Genomic DNA, 13,908 nt, shown 5'->3' with positions numbered 1-13,908 from the left:
TTACCAGATTTTTTTTTGGGGGGGGGGACTTAATTGGCGATAAATAAGCGTTTCATCTGTGGGAACCTGTAAATGCAGAGCCATGAGGTCTTCTAAAGAGACTTGGAATGTCATTCAGAAAGCTGGGAGTGGCCCAAGAAAGACAAATCACCCTTAGTATTATAGAAACCCAAGATTCTGCCCTAAAAGTGAGTTAATCAGAATCCAAACTTCCTTGGACCTTGGGGTTAGGTAAAGGCCTATACAAATTGTAGTCGTTTGCTGTTTACCTCCACCTCCTAAGTTAAGGAAGTCACTCATCCTGAAATTATTTGACTTTCCTGTGTCTGTTACTTCAAAGAGATTGCTACCTTACCTCCAGCATGTACTCCTGGATTGTTTTTGTTTTTTTCTTAGCTTGGCATATTCTGTTTTCAAATCCCAATCTTGTGTGTGTCTTGGCGGTGGAGAGGTCGGGGGGAGAATGGGGCTTGAAGTAGGGCCTGCATGTTCTTGCTCAGCTTTTTTTCTGCTCAAGACTGAGTACCCTACCATTTGAGTCACACCTCTACTCCTGGCTCTTTGTTGTTTAATTGTACCTAAGGATCTCGCTTTCTCCCTGTCTCCCTCCTTTCCTCCATCTTTTTCTCTTGTTTGGTATCAAACCAAGGGACTTTGCACATGTTAAGCAAGTTGCCTAACACTAAGCCAACCCCCAGTCCCATAGTACATTTATTTAAGGGGCTTGTTAATTCACATACTTGTAACTATTTAGAGTTAAACCTAGTTATTGAATGGCTCCTGTAACTGTTGAATTTATTTTGGTTAATAGACATGTCCCTCTAGATATAAAAACTTTGACCTTGACCTTACATTTATTTGTGATTAAAATGCCTTATACTACCAGGCACTGGAGGCTCACACATATAATCCTAGCTACTCAGGAGGCTGAGATCTGAGGATTTCGGTTCAAAGCCAGCCTGGGTACTAAAGTCTGTGAGACTCTTATCTCCAATTGACCACCAGAAAACTAAAAATGGCACTGTGGCTCAAGGGGTAGGGCAGTAGTTTTGAGCTGAAGAGCTTCCACCCAGGCCCAGAGTTCCAGTCCCGTAACCAACAACAACAAAAAAGTCTTTGTTGCCTGGTTGGCATGTCTGCCCTTATATGCTTAATAAGGTCCTGCGTTCAATCCCTGGCAATATCCTAAAATGAAAACAAGCAACAATAGCAACAAAAACAAAAACCCTTCAGATACTTACACTGGACAGTTACTCTGACCACACAGCTTTCCTTCCCAGCCTCATTGCCTGCTGTGCACCTGTAGAGCCCGGAAGCTGCCATAGTGAGGTTCTGTAGGAGAACTCGTCCTGGGTTGTTGTAATCTATACAAATGGAAAGAGTGACACTAAAATCCCTTTAATGACAGCATCCATGTTTATTATTTTTCTAATAGGGGTGGATTAACTTCCAGCCAAATGAGGCCCATGGTATATGGAGACAGACATGCATGCTTCTTATTGTCTGACAGAAAGTCTGCCTGTATCAATAATTTGCCTGTTAAAAATATCTAAATAGGGCCAGGAGTTTGGCCTGGTGGTGGAGTGCTTGCCTAGCATGCATGAAGACCCAGGTTCAATTCTTTGGTACCATATACATAGAAAAAAGCTGTAAGTGGTACTGTGGTTCAAGTGGTAGAGCACTAGCCTTGAGAAAACTCCAAGGACAGTGCTCGGACCCTGAGTTCAAGCCCCACGACTGGCAAATATATATATATATATATACATATATATAATACATATATATTATATATATATGTTATCCTTGAAGGAAATAAATGTTCCCATTCTTGCTGAGCATCCCTGCCCTGATTCTCTAATAAAGATTAAAAAAGGAGGAAACTGTAGAAAATATCACTTTTAGGAACAGGGAAAGGGGAGACAGGTAAATACACTTTTTTTTTGTCAGCCATGGACTTGAACTTGGGGCCTGAATGCTATCTCAGATTCTAGTGCTGTACCACTTAAAGCCACAGCATCACTTCTGGTTTTCTGGTGGTTAATTGGGGACAAAAATCTTCTGGACTTGCCTACCTGGGTTAGCTTTGAACCATGATCCTCAGATCTTAGCTTCCTGGGTATCTAGAATTACAAGTGTGAGCTACAGCACCTAGAGTAAATATACTTTCACATGGAAATGCAGTCTCAAAAGTTATAAAATGATCAAGAACATTTAAGTGTAATAAACAAGATGTAGTGATTTATGTGGTACAGTTCTTCCTAATGTCTTAGCACTTTTTGGTACCATTTTAAGAATGATTTTTCTGTCCTCATTTATGGATGAGCAAAAGTGGAAATTGAAGAGGAATATATTCAAGGTCCCATAGTGAGCTGCTGGCAGCAGGCTTAGAGTTCATGAATCCCTTTTATCTCCTTGGCCCAGTCGAGTGATAGGAAGATGACTTACCAATCCTAGATCTGGGAGGCAGATGTTCATCCTCTCCCTCTTTCTCCCGGACTCGCTGCCAGTAGTATACAATGGGCTTTGTGCCAGAGGATGACTCACACTGCAGAGTCAGGTCACTTCCTTCTGTCAGCTCTCCTTCCAATTCGCACTTGGGCTTAGATGGTCTCACTGCAGTGAGGGAAGCATGATTCAAAAGATTCTCCAAATTCCAGAGTCAACTGAAAAACTATGTAGTACTGAGTGATTTCTCCAGCTATCCCTATTTTTGAGTCAGGATTCAACCCACTTTCTCCCTTGCATGTACAAGTGTGACACACACAATTCTAGCTGCTACTAGTGGGGTAAAATTTTCAAGAGTAGCCTGAGAAACGTCCACTTCATTTCCCAAAAAATGAAAACTGCTATTCAGTAGAAATTTAGAAAAATATTATTTCACTGATATTTAAGTAGTGTTAGAAGATCATTAACTTTTTTTTGCCAGTCCTGGGGCTTGAACTCAGGGCCTGGGCATTGTCCTTGGGCTTTCTCAAGGCTAGCGCTCTACCCTTGAGCCTCAACACCACTTTGGCCTTTTCAGTGTATGTGGTACTGAAGAATTGAACCCAGGGCCTTGTGCATGGCAGGTGAGCACTCTACCACTAGGCCATGCTCCTAGCCCCAGCTCAGTGGTTCTTGATATCAAAAGGCTGGTGGGTCAAACCTGTAATACTACCTACTCAGGAGCAAGAAAGTGTGTGAGTAGAGCTATGGCTGAATTGATAGAGAGCTATTATTAGGCAAAAACACTCAGGGATAGGCCCTGAGTTCAAGTCCCAGGACCAGCACAAAGGAAAAAGATGCATTTCAATCATGTCTCAAAGATTTTAGAAGAGGACTTGCATGTATCTCAGTAGTACAGTGCCTCTTAGCATGCTTAAGGCACTAGGCTAGATTCCTGGCTCCAATAATAATAATAATAATAATAATATTTACCATAAGTTAAATTTAGCCAAGTGCTGTACGAGTGAGGTTACACTCCCATCTGTACAAATTAAATTTGAATATAAGGATACTATCTAAATGTTATAGGATATTTAGATTTGGTAATGAACTACCATGGAGAGATGTAATTATATTTTTTCATTATATTATGCTCCTTTTCAGGAAATTGGACTAAATGACCTCTAAATGTAAGCTAAAATACTGTACATGAGGTTTTATACCACCACGATGCAGATACCTTACAGAGGTCGGCATTTAAACTGGATGTGGTGGTGAAACCGAGGCAGGAGGATCATGACTTGGAGGCCAGCCAGATCCTTTTTCCAGAACAAAACAACAGTGATGATGATTAAAAAAAAAAAAAAAGCAAGATAGAGGCAGTCCCCTTGGCCTTATCTTACCTAAGACTTTTAAGATGACATAGTTCCACACATAGCGTCCTGAATTCTTCACCTTACAGGTGTACTGACCCTCATCACTGGGCTTCAGAGGCTCAATCTGCAGTGAAGCATCTCCTGCTAGGAAATTAGAAGCAAAGGCTACTCGGCCGTGCTGTTCCTCAGTGAGGTTAGTGTAGACATGACGACTGGAGTAGGTAATCACCTGCAGGACGGACGGACGGAGGCAGGCAGGGTCAGGGTTAAAATTCAGGTCTCATACTAAGGGTTTCATTGTTTGCCTCTTCTTTGCTGGCTTTACTGCATATTAGTAAGAATAAGTTAGATGGGGAAAAGGGACTACCCTTCAACATGTCACTTTGTGGGGATGACATCATGAATGATATCACCCCTTTCATCATTTTCTGTCCCTTCTCTTCACCTTGCTCCCTGTTTCTCGTTGACTTTGAATGAGGTAGTCACTCTTACCTTGAAACTTAGTTGTTTTTCCAGCCTTTGAACTAGAAAAAAAAAAAGAAGTTTCCACGTTCCAGTGGCTATGCTATCGCTATTGAGCCTGAAATTCAAATGTTCCTGAGACTGCCTACCCACCCCCAGATGTTCTGTGCCTTCTCTGAGCAACCTAGACAAAAGCAATGAAAATATTTCTTCTCAGATTGAAATGGAGAGCTAAACTTGGGATCTGCGTCATTGGTTAGCCTACTTTTAGCACCCCATCTATTCTACCCTTTCCTGTCTTTTCTGTCACCCTCACCATGTTCTCAACACTTTGGCAGTTAGAAAGTCTTATCAACTTTACTATTTTTTATTTTCTCCTTGAGATTCCAATCTACCTAAGGGCATTATATAAGCCCTATTGTAGTGTATGAAATTGTGCTTTCTTTCTAAATCAATATTCTAGTGTCTGAGCCCTAAGATATACTCTTGAGATCTTTCCAGAACTCCTTGACATCCTATAGGCAATTCTAAGTTCTATAATATGGTACAGGAGGTCTTCTAGGTTCTGGTCCTACAGCCCCTGCAGGTTTACATTTTATATTGTACCTACACTGGCTTATGGCTTCTCAAAAATGTCCAGCTTCTGTGTCTACACTCAGGGAAGTCTCTTGCATCAGGACTCAGATCAAAGCTGGCTGTGGTAGTACATGACTATAATCCCAGTACTCTGGGGGCTGAGGCAAAAAGAGGAGTTCTCTGTCAGTTTTGGCCACATAGGAGACTTTCTCAAACAAAACAAAACAAAACAAAGTTATCCTTGACCTGCTCTCTGCTCTAAATACTCAGCCCATGGTTCTTTCTTGATATAGCAATTCCTCTTTTATCTATGATTTCACTTTTTTTTTTTTTGGCCAGACCTGGGCCTTGAACTCAGGGCCTGGGCACTGTCCTTTGCCTTTCTCAAGGCTAGAACTCTACCATTTGAGCCACAGCACCATTTATGGCTTTTTTCTATGTATGTGGTACCAAAGAATCACACCCGGGTCTTGCTGCATGCTAATCAAGCACTATATCACTAGGCTAAACTCCCAGCCCCTTGATTTCACTTTTTTTTTTTTTTTAAAGTTCTGGGCTTGAGCTTAGGGCCTGAGCACTGTCCTTGGACTTTCTTAAGGCTAGAGCTCTACCACTTGAGCCTCTGAACCGGCTTTTTTCTATGTATGTGGTACCAATGAATTGAACCCAGGTCTTCATGCATGCTAAGCAAGCACTCTATCACTAGGCCAAACTCCTGGCCCCATTTCTCCATGGTCTTTGAAGCCACTATGGTTTTAAGTCCTAAGATCAGCTAGGAACTCTACCAAACTCCCGGCCCCTGATTTCACTTTTTGAGCTTTTATTACTGGCCATTAATCAGGATCCACAAATGTTAAATGAAAGTTCCTGAAGTAAGCACTTCATAAACTTGATGCTGGTCACCATGCAAGTATTATCTCTAGAATTCTGTTCTATCCTCCTTGGCACAGAATCATTCATTCAGACTTTCTACACTGTGTGGGTAACTTACCTACTTAATAGCCATCTCTCACCAATTGTGCAAGTTTGGCTGTGCTTATGTTTAGCCTTTATTTTACCACAATGCACAGGGTAGTGTTCCTGGCAGTTTGGAAATGCTAAAGAAGGTAGAGCCAGGTGCTGGTGGCTCATGTCTATAATCCCAGCTACACAGAAGGGTGAGATCTGGAGAATTTTCTACCCAGGCAGAAACAGTTTTGTGACTCCATCCTTTAATTAATAAGCAAAAATCTGGGCTTGGAGATGTAGCTCGGGGGTTAGAATACCAACTAAAATAGGAGGCCTGAGTTCAAACCCCACAATTGACAAAAATAAATACATTAATTAATTTTAAAAATTGTACATGTAAGCATGGGAAAAAGTTAGGAATACATAGGGTTTGGTATTGTCTATAGTTTCAGGCACCCACAGAAAGAACTCAGAAACCTGGCTCAAGTATGGTGAAAGGAAAGTCTACTGTAGTCACTTTTGGATTTTTATTATAAGAACATGGGCTCTTATTTACTTATTCTGAACTGAGACTCTCATGTCTAAGATTGTCCAATAAGGTGTTGGAATAAACACATTTAGGTTAAGGTGACCTTGCTCTACAGAGAACAGATCATCTTGGAAAGATGCTCTACTAGGACAAAATAATGAGTATCACAATAACAAGGTGACAAAGGTAACTATTTAAGCAGGTTAAAATCCAAACAGTGCTCTTGAATTTTAGTTTATAGTGAAAATCTTAGCTTTTCCCAGCATAAACCATTTTATAAAGTTAGCAGTGAAGACTGACTGGTCAGAACAAAGGAGAACTTTTCATTTTTCATCAGGGAAAGTGTAAAGCTTATAAATACTTTTAAGTCACAAAATAGTTTTTACGGAATATTCACTACTTTATGATGCAATAAATATCCTGGTAGATGATTTTGTCCAACTAGATGCTCATATGAATGAGTTGAGCCTATTTCAGGTGAGGTTCAGCTTTGATGAAGGGCAATAAGTACATTTCCAACTTATGATATGTCTGTTTTACCATAGGTATATGGAAATGTAATTTCTAAGTTGAAGAGCATCCATGTTTACAGAGAAAATTATTCAGTACATTTTAGGAAATACTTCAGTGTTTACTTAGTCATGAAGGCAAAAATGAGTTCAGAAGACTGGAAATGGCCTCAAACGCACAGCAAGACCTAATTTCATGAAGGGACATGTCACACACTGTTCAAAGGCTTGTTTCTTTGTGATTACAATGGGTCAAGACAAAACCAAAGAGACCCTGTAAATGTGTCTCTAAAACCAGTTAAACAGTACACATCTTGGAATTTTAAAAATGAGTTAAATTCCCGTATTCACACTAATGTGTCTTACTGGAACCACTCTGGAGTTAGGTTTCCCTTTGCCTCTTTGCTTTTTTGTTTTGTTTTGTTTTTGTTTTTTGCCAGTCCTGGCCTTGAGCTCAGGGCCTGAGCACTGTCCTTGAACTTTCTCAAGGCTAGAGCTCTACCACTTGAGCCTCAGCACCACTTCCAGCTTTTTTTCTATATATGTGGTACTGAGGAATCAAACCTTGGACTTCGTGCATGCTAAGGCAAGCACTTTAACCACTAGGCCAAACTCCTTGCTCCTCACTTTGTCTCTTTTAGTCGTTCTAAATCATAAAACCTTAAACAAAAAGGTAAGTCTGAATGAAAAGAAAAGTAAGTCCCTGAGTAAACAGAATAATTATTCTGGAAGGCCTAATAGAGAAAATGACCACAGTTCCGCAGTTGTATACAAACAAGAAGGAGTGCAATAGAGCACAGAGCTTCCTTTTTTTTTTTATGTCATTCTTGGGTCTTGAACCCTGGGCCTGGTGCTGTCCCTAAGCTTTTGTATTTAAGACTAGTCCTCTACCACTTGAGCCATCGCTCCATTTCTGGCTTCTTGAGGTTAATTGGAGATAAGAGTCTTAGGGACTTTCCTGTCCCAGCTAGCTTCACTTGTGACCCACAGATCTTAGCTTCTTTAGTAGCTAGGATTACAGGAGTGAGCCACTGGCACCTGGCTCATAGTTGTTATTTCTAATATATGCCAGAAGCACATGGAACTGGTGGTTCCATGTGCCTCCCCAACCTGAACACTGAAGGCCTGCTCCTTTCTACACACCCCCCAACTCTGGAATCCACACCATTTCCTTTACAGGCTACTTATGTGTACAGTGTTTTTGTTTTCAAACCTTTACTTGTTCTTCTTCCTCGTATGTTGTATGGCATAGAATATAATCTCGGGAACTTGTAAACTGTGACTTGGTGCAATGATGAGGTCTAGGCAGGTAGTAATAATTTTATAGTAGGAAGAGGAGCAGACCTAGAGTTCTAGGCTGTGGGTCCTGCCCACTGGACTAGGTGATCAAGTTGCCGCACCTTAGGCCCCTTCCTAGGCAAAGGTGTTAATAATGTACATTCTCTTCCTGGGCAAATGGTGGGTGACTTTCTAGTATCTCTCGCTTACCAAAGAACTTAGAATCTCTTATCCTTGCAATCCAAATCACCTTTTTCTATAGTTTTGTATGTAGAGTCAAGTATAAGTCAGATTAAAAATCAATTCAACTTCTTTCAGACTCAACAAGAAAGACCAGAAGACAAAAAAACCCACAAAAACACAAAAAACAAATGCAAGAGGAAAGTGGTACTCTAGAATGACAGGAAAGCAAAGCAGGCTCAGAGGGCGACCGTGGGAAGGCGGGAATGATGATGAAGTGAAAGTGGTTGACCGTTTATCTACATGCATGAAAATGAAGCAGTGAAACCTACCGAGGGTGTTTTAAGAAGGGGCAGTGAAATAGAGGAATACATGTGTCACACATGTATATGTGTGATTTTCTCCAGTCCTGGAGCATGAACTCAGGGCCTGAGCATTGTCCTTGGGTTTTCCTCAAAGCTAGCGCTCTACTGCTTGAGCCACAGCACCACTTCCAGCTTTTCTATGTATGTGGTACCAGGACTCGAACCAAACTCCCAGCCTATGTTTTTTTTCATATATTTTTTATTGTAATTAATAGAAGGGTTACATTATATTCACCAGATAGAGGGTGCATTACTTCACATTGATACCCTTTCTCATGTCTTGGTCCCCATTTCCCTCCCCCCACCCCCACGGCCTATGTTTTTTTTTTTTTTAATTGGACAGAATTTTAAAGGAGGATTCCTCTAGCCAGTTATGTACTTACCACCTTTTGTTTCCCTTCATTATCTGTGAGCAGCCATTCGATATCCAGGGTGTCTTTTTCCTGAAGTCCCAGCTGATGGTGACAGGGCAAGGTAACCTTTTCCTCTGCTACTCTCTTTATTTCAGTGTGTGTTCCCAAGGTTCCAACATGGTAGGAAACTAGAAGAGGCAAACCTCTAATGAGTAATGCAGAAACTAGACAACAGTTTGGGGAACAAACATTGATGTTCCTGTGAGCCAAGAGCAGCTTGTTTAGGAAAAATCTCACAACAGAGATACAAAAAGTCCTAGCTCCCCATTAAGGGAATCCTTCACATGGTTAACCTCTCTGCCCTTTACTAGCCAAAGGCCTTCAGAAGGAAGATGATTGAGGAGACTATGGGTTAGGTTGCCCAGGAGTTCCTGTTCTCCAAGTTACAAAATCAAACCTTACAGGTGAGCCTTCTTATTTTGCAAATTAGCTCCTTTCAGTCTGTAACAAGTGTTCCTAATCACTAGCCTGAATTTAGGAGGATGAAAAGATGAGCAAGAAAATATAGTAATATGAATATTATTCATGATCAAAAGACTATACAGAAGAGAGAGTCTATGCAAGTAAGTATAGGGTTTAGGTTACTTCCTTCAGGGGTTTTGTAAATGTTAGAGATACTGAATGTTAATCATGTAGTATAGTGTTTAGCACTTTGTCACTCCAAATAGAAAGCAAGTGATTTTTTTGGGGTGTGTTTTGGTTTTGGTGAGACTGGTGTGGTGATTGGACTTAGGGCCTCAAGCTTGCGAGGCAAGTGTTCTACCACCTGAACCACACCCTCTAGTCCTTTTGTATTTTTAGATGATCTTTCAGAAAGGGTCACGTGCACTTGCTTGGGCCAGCCTCAGATCTTGCACCTTTACCTCTACATAGCTGGAATTCCAGCCTAGCTGGCAAAAAAAAAAAAAAAGAAAAAGAAAGGTGGTGATGATATTTCAGTGGGCATGGTGGTATACACTTGTAATCTTTTCTGCTCATTGTTAGGAAAATGGAGAACGGAAAAGGAATAGGCGCGACTTGATCATCAACAGACTAGGACTATTTATTGAGGAACAGTGAGGAGAACAGTGGGATTCAAAGTTGTGCTTTTATAGGGCTCAAAAAGAAAGCAGAAAATAGAAAATGGGTTATGGTCTGTTGGGGTCCCAGGGTAAATCCTTGTCCGGGCCCACAGTTCAATGTTCCACCTGGGATGTGGGGGATTCTGAGGGCCAAGGTTGGAATGACCTGCCTGTGGACAGCATGTGAGCATGATCTTGGTGCTTCCATTGGCCCCAGGGAATAAGGCAGGACTCAATCTTTCATATTCCGTCTTTAGATACATAAAAAGAGGGAAGAGGCAGGGCCTTCACTCGGGGAAGATTGCTTGAGACCAGAGTTCCACAGCAGTCTAGGCAAGCTTATGAGACAGAGTCTCAAAAAACAAAACAAAACAAAAGTGAGAGAAAGTGGGTTTGGGTATGGGCTTTGGAAAATGGAATTCTTATGGAGGTCAAGGAAAGATGTTGAGATGTGGGCAGGGAAATGGCAGGAACAAAAGCATAGTATTGGAAAGCAGGGAAGGGCATATCAGTGAATGATAATAGTTTACTACCATTCTACCATTCTCTGTGATTCATGGGCTGCCTACAGTATGATTCAGCCTCTTCTTGTATCAAACATGCTCAGATTAATTTGATAATCCACATTTCTGCACTGTGTCATCTCTTGTGATGATATACCAAATACTGAGTCCTGTAGTAACAAATGTAGTGAAACATGCAAGACCATAAAATAATTTAATACATTAGTTATATTTGACTAAATTTATATCATATAATTGTCATGGAAATTGTGTTCAATTTTCTTTTACTCTATATATATCAAAAAAATTTTTTCAAATATATTTTTATTGTAATTAATAGAAGGGTTACATTATATTCGTCAGATAGAAGGTGCATTACTTAACAAACATTGCTACCCCTTCTCATGCTTTTGTCCCCATTTTCCTCCCCTCTCAAAAGATTTTTTTTTGCCAGTCCTGAGGCTTGAACTCAGGGTCTGAACACTGTCCTTGGGCTTTCTCAAGGTTAGAGCCATAGTATCACTTCCAGCTTTTTCTATGTATGTGGGATCAAGGAATGGAACCTGGGTCTTCATGCATGCTAGGCAGGCACTCTACCACTAGACCATGCTCCTGACCCTGAAGAGAATATGTTTTACATTTAAAATTTGAATACATAGCAGATAATTCACTAAATATTTGCTGAATTGATTTAAATCTAATTTATAAACTTATTTATCATTGAATAAACTAAGGTACAAGTCAAGACACAGGGTAAAAGAGTAATCCTTCAGTTGAAAAATCATTTAGAGCAGAAATAACTCATTACCCATCTTCCTACAGTTCTCATAAAAGCAGCTCTAAAACAGCTGAAAATTTTGCCTGTTTTTGTTACCCAAAGAAGCCAACTTTACAAATGCTGTCTTCTATATGTTTTGAACATGACAGTGCCTCAAATGAAACTGTGTCTTTACACACTACACAGAGATAGAGAACCCAGAACCCAGTACCAACTTAGGAAAGCAAAAAGATATTCCTACAGCAGGCACTTACTATATATGCTGAATACACTGAATAAATAAAATGCAGAATAAACTATGAAACTTGCTTGATTAGACCACTAGAGGGAATCAAAGGCTCAGATTTGGTTACCATCCCTAGAAAAGACTGGAACATTGTGGTGAGAGGTACGCTTTGACAGAGCGCCAAGTTGTATTTATACATATCCAAAATTAAATACTGCAGTAAAAGGAGTAGCTACTGGTGAATATAAATGATTTCCCAAGGCAAGGAGCCCCAGCCAGAGCTCATGAATCTGTAGTCTTCCCTGAACCCCAGTTCCTTACACTCTTAGAGGACCACTAAGATCTCTAGATTTCTGTGATTCTTTTGTAGGTTTTTTTTTTAAATCTATTCCCCTGTTTGATAGTCTTAGCTGACAGGGGCCTAGGCTCTGTGTTTAATACCAAGGCCTGACAGTGTGCATAACAATTGCTGAAAAATGTATCTACCATTTCATCCATGAGAGGGAAGGATGGCTTAGCAACTCTGTGGCTAGCTCAGGATTCTCTAGGCACTGAAGGATTCATCTTCATTTAACAAGACCTTAGAGATCATCAGTTTAATTTACAATGAAATCATGGACCAGAGAACTGAAATGTCAATTCTCAAAGCTAGTAAGTAGCAGAACTACAAGAGGAGAAATTGTTTCCACTGGGCAGCATCCATTTGTGGGAAGAGGTATTGGAAGATAGCAGTGGTAAGGATACACAAGATGTCTTTCCTCATGTATATGCAAAATGCCTTTGTGAAAGCTACTGGCCTTCCCTTAGTGGACTGCTTGCTTGCCTCATGTGCTTACAAAGGAGCTTGAGAGAATTGCCATCTGGGTCTTAGTGTTCTCATTTTCCAAATTGGAATTGAACAAGATACAGAGGTGAAATCTTTAGCCCAATGATGTTACAAAGGAGTCTACTCATAAAATCTTAGCTCTTCTCATGTTCATTTGTACTAGAAGGGATTTTCTCCAGATGACTTGTCTACATTCAGTTTTATTCTCTAAAAAGTTAAGGTGTAGCATTGTGTGTGCTCGTGACTGTGTGTGTGTGTGTGTGTGTGTGTGTGTGTGTGTGTGTGTGTGTGTGTGTGTACGTGTGTGTACATGTACTGGTACTGGGTCTTAAACTCTTGCTTGCTGTTTTCTCTTAAGGCTGGCACTCTACCACTTAAGCTACACTTCTGCTTATGGTTTATGGCCGGTTGATTGGAAGTAAGAGTCTCAGACTTTTCTACCTGGACTGTCTTCAAACTGCAGTAGTATCTAAGATTACAAGTACGAGTAGCTGGCACCCAGATGAGAGTATCATTTTTATTAAAGATTCTTTTGGGGGCTGGGAGTTTGGCCTAGTGGTTGAGTGCTTGCCTAGTATGCATGCAAACCCAGGTTTGATTCCTTGGTACCACATACATAGAAATAAGCCAGAAGTGGTGCTGTGGCTCCAGTGGTAGAGCTTTAGCCTTGAGAAAAACCCCAAGGACAGTGGTCAGGCCCTGAGTCTAAGCCCAAGACTGGGGGAAAAAAAAGATTCTTTTGACTCTTCCAGATGTTCTTCAAAGAAATGAGGAAGAACATTAGTTATGCAAGGGAGATTTCATTGTGACATTTTCATGATTATTTACAATGTATTATAGTCAGTCTCACTCCCTCTATTGCTTTCATTCCACAAGTAAGTTGTTGTTTGTTTGTTTGGTCATGGCTAGCACTTTACTATTGAGTCACATTAATTAGAGATAAATGTCTCACAGACTTTCCTACCCAATCTGGCTTCAGATCTCAATCCTCACATCTCAGTCCCCTGAATATGCATGAGCCTCTGGCAACAGGCTCACAAGTAACTTTTAACAGAAACTAGGATACCGCGTTTAAAAACAGAAAATCTATTTCAGTTCCCTAACATAATTCTTTTGCTTCTTGGATATTTACTGAATGCCTACCTACAGCCATAACTTGGCCCAGTTCCCCAGCCTTATATCCCCTCAACACTGCGACCATCAGCACAGGCATGCAGTGTTTTCTGAGACTATCCTGGTTGAAATCACTGTGTTTGGGATAGTCATGAATTGAGTGGGTTTGCTGTAGATTTTAATTGTTCATCAAACTATGTAGAATAGTAGTTCCCAAACAACAAAATCAGAGCCAGATTACCAGGCAATACAAAGTCTAACAGCTAAACTACATGCTGTGAAATATACAGCAGACTATCTTCCACCAGCAAGTAAAACTTGGAAGACTCTTTTCTGCTTGG

At 40.6% G+C, this 13,908-nt stretch overlaps 1 protein-coding gene across 2 annotated transcripts in view; it reads right to left on the bottom strand.

The window, feature by feature from the left end:
• Clmp (CXADR like cell adhesion molecule) overlaps window positions 1-13,908 on the bottom strand; it is a 60,944-nt gene that overhangs the window by 5,031 nt on the left and 42,005 nt on the right. For both annotated transcript variants that reach the window (XM_090319288.1, XM_090319287.1), the window contains exons 2-5: window positions 9,031-9,188; window positions 3,828-4,029; window positions 2,446-2,613; window positions 1,242-1,364 (exon numbers count right to left, since the gene is read on the bottom strand). In XM_090319288.1, coding sequence (XP_090175414.1) covers window positions 1,242-1,364; window positions 2,446-2,613; window positions 3,828-4,029; window positions 9,031-9,188 — 651 coding nt within the window. The remainder of the gene's footprint in view (window positions 1-1,241; window positions 1,365-2,445; window positions 2,614-3,827; window positions 4,030-9,030; window positions 9,189-13,908) is intronic.

The sequence above is a fragment of the Megascapheus bottae genome, chromosome 27, assembly GCF_031878675.1.
Source record: "Megascapheus bottae isolate mThoBot1 chromosome 27, mThoBot2.hap1, whole genome shotgun sequence".
NCBI lineage: Eukaryota > Metazoa > Chordata > Mammalia > Rodentia > Geomyidae > Megascapheus > Megascapheus bottae.
The sequence above is the reverse complement of the archived record's forward strand: the minus strand, read 5'-3'. Positions and strand labels throughout refer to the sequence as shown.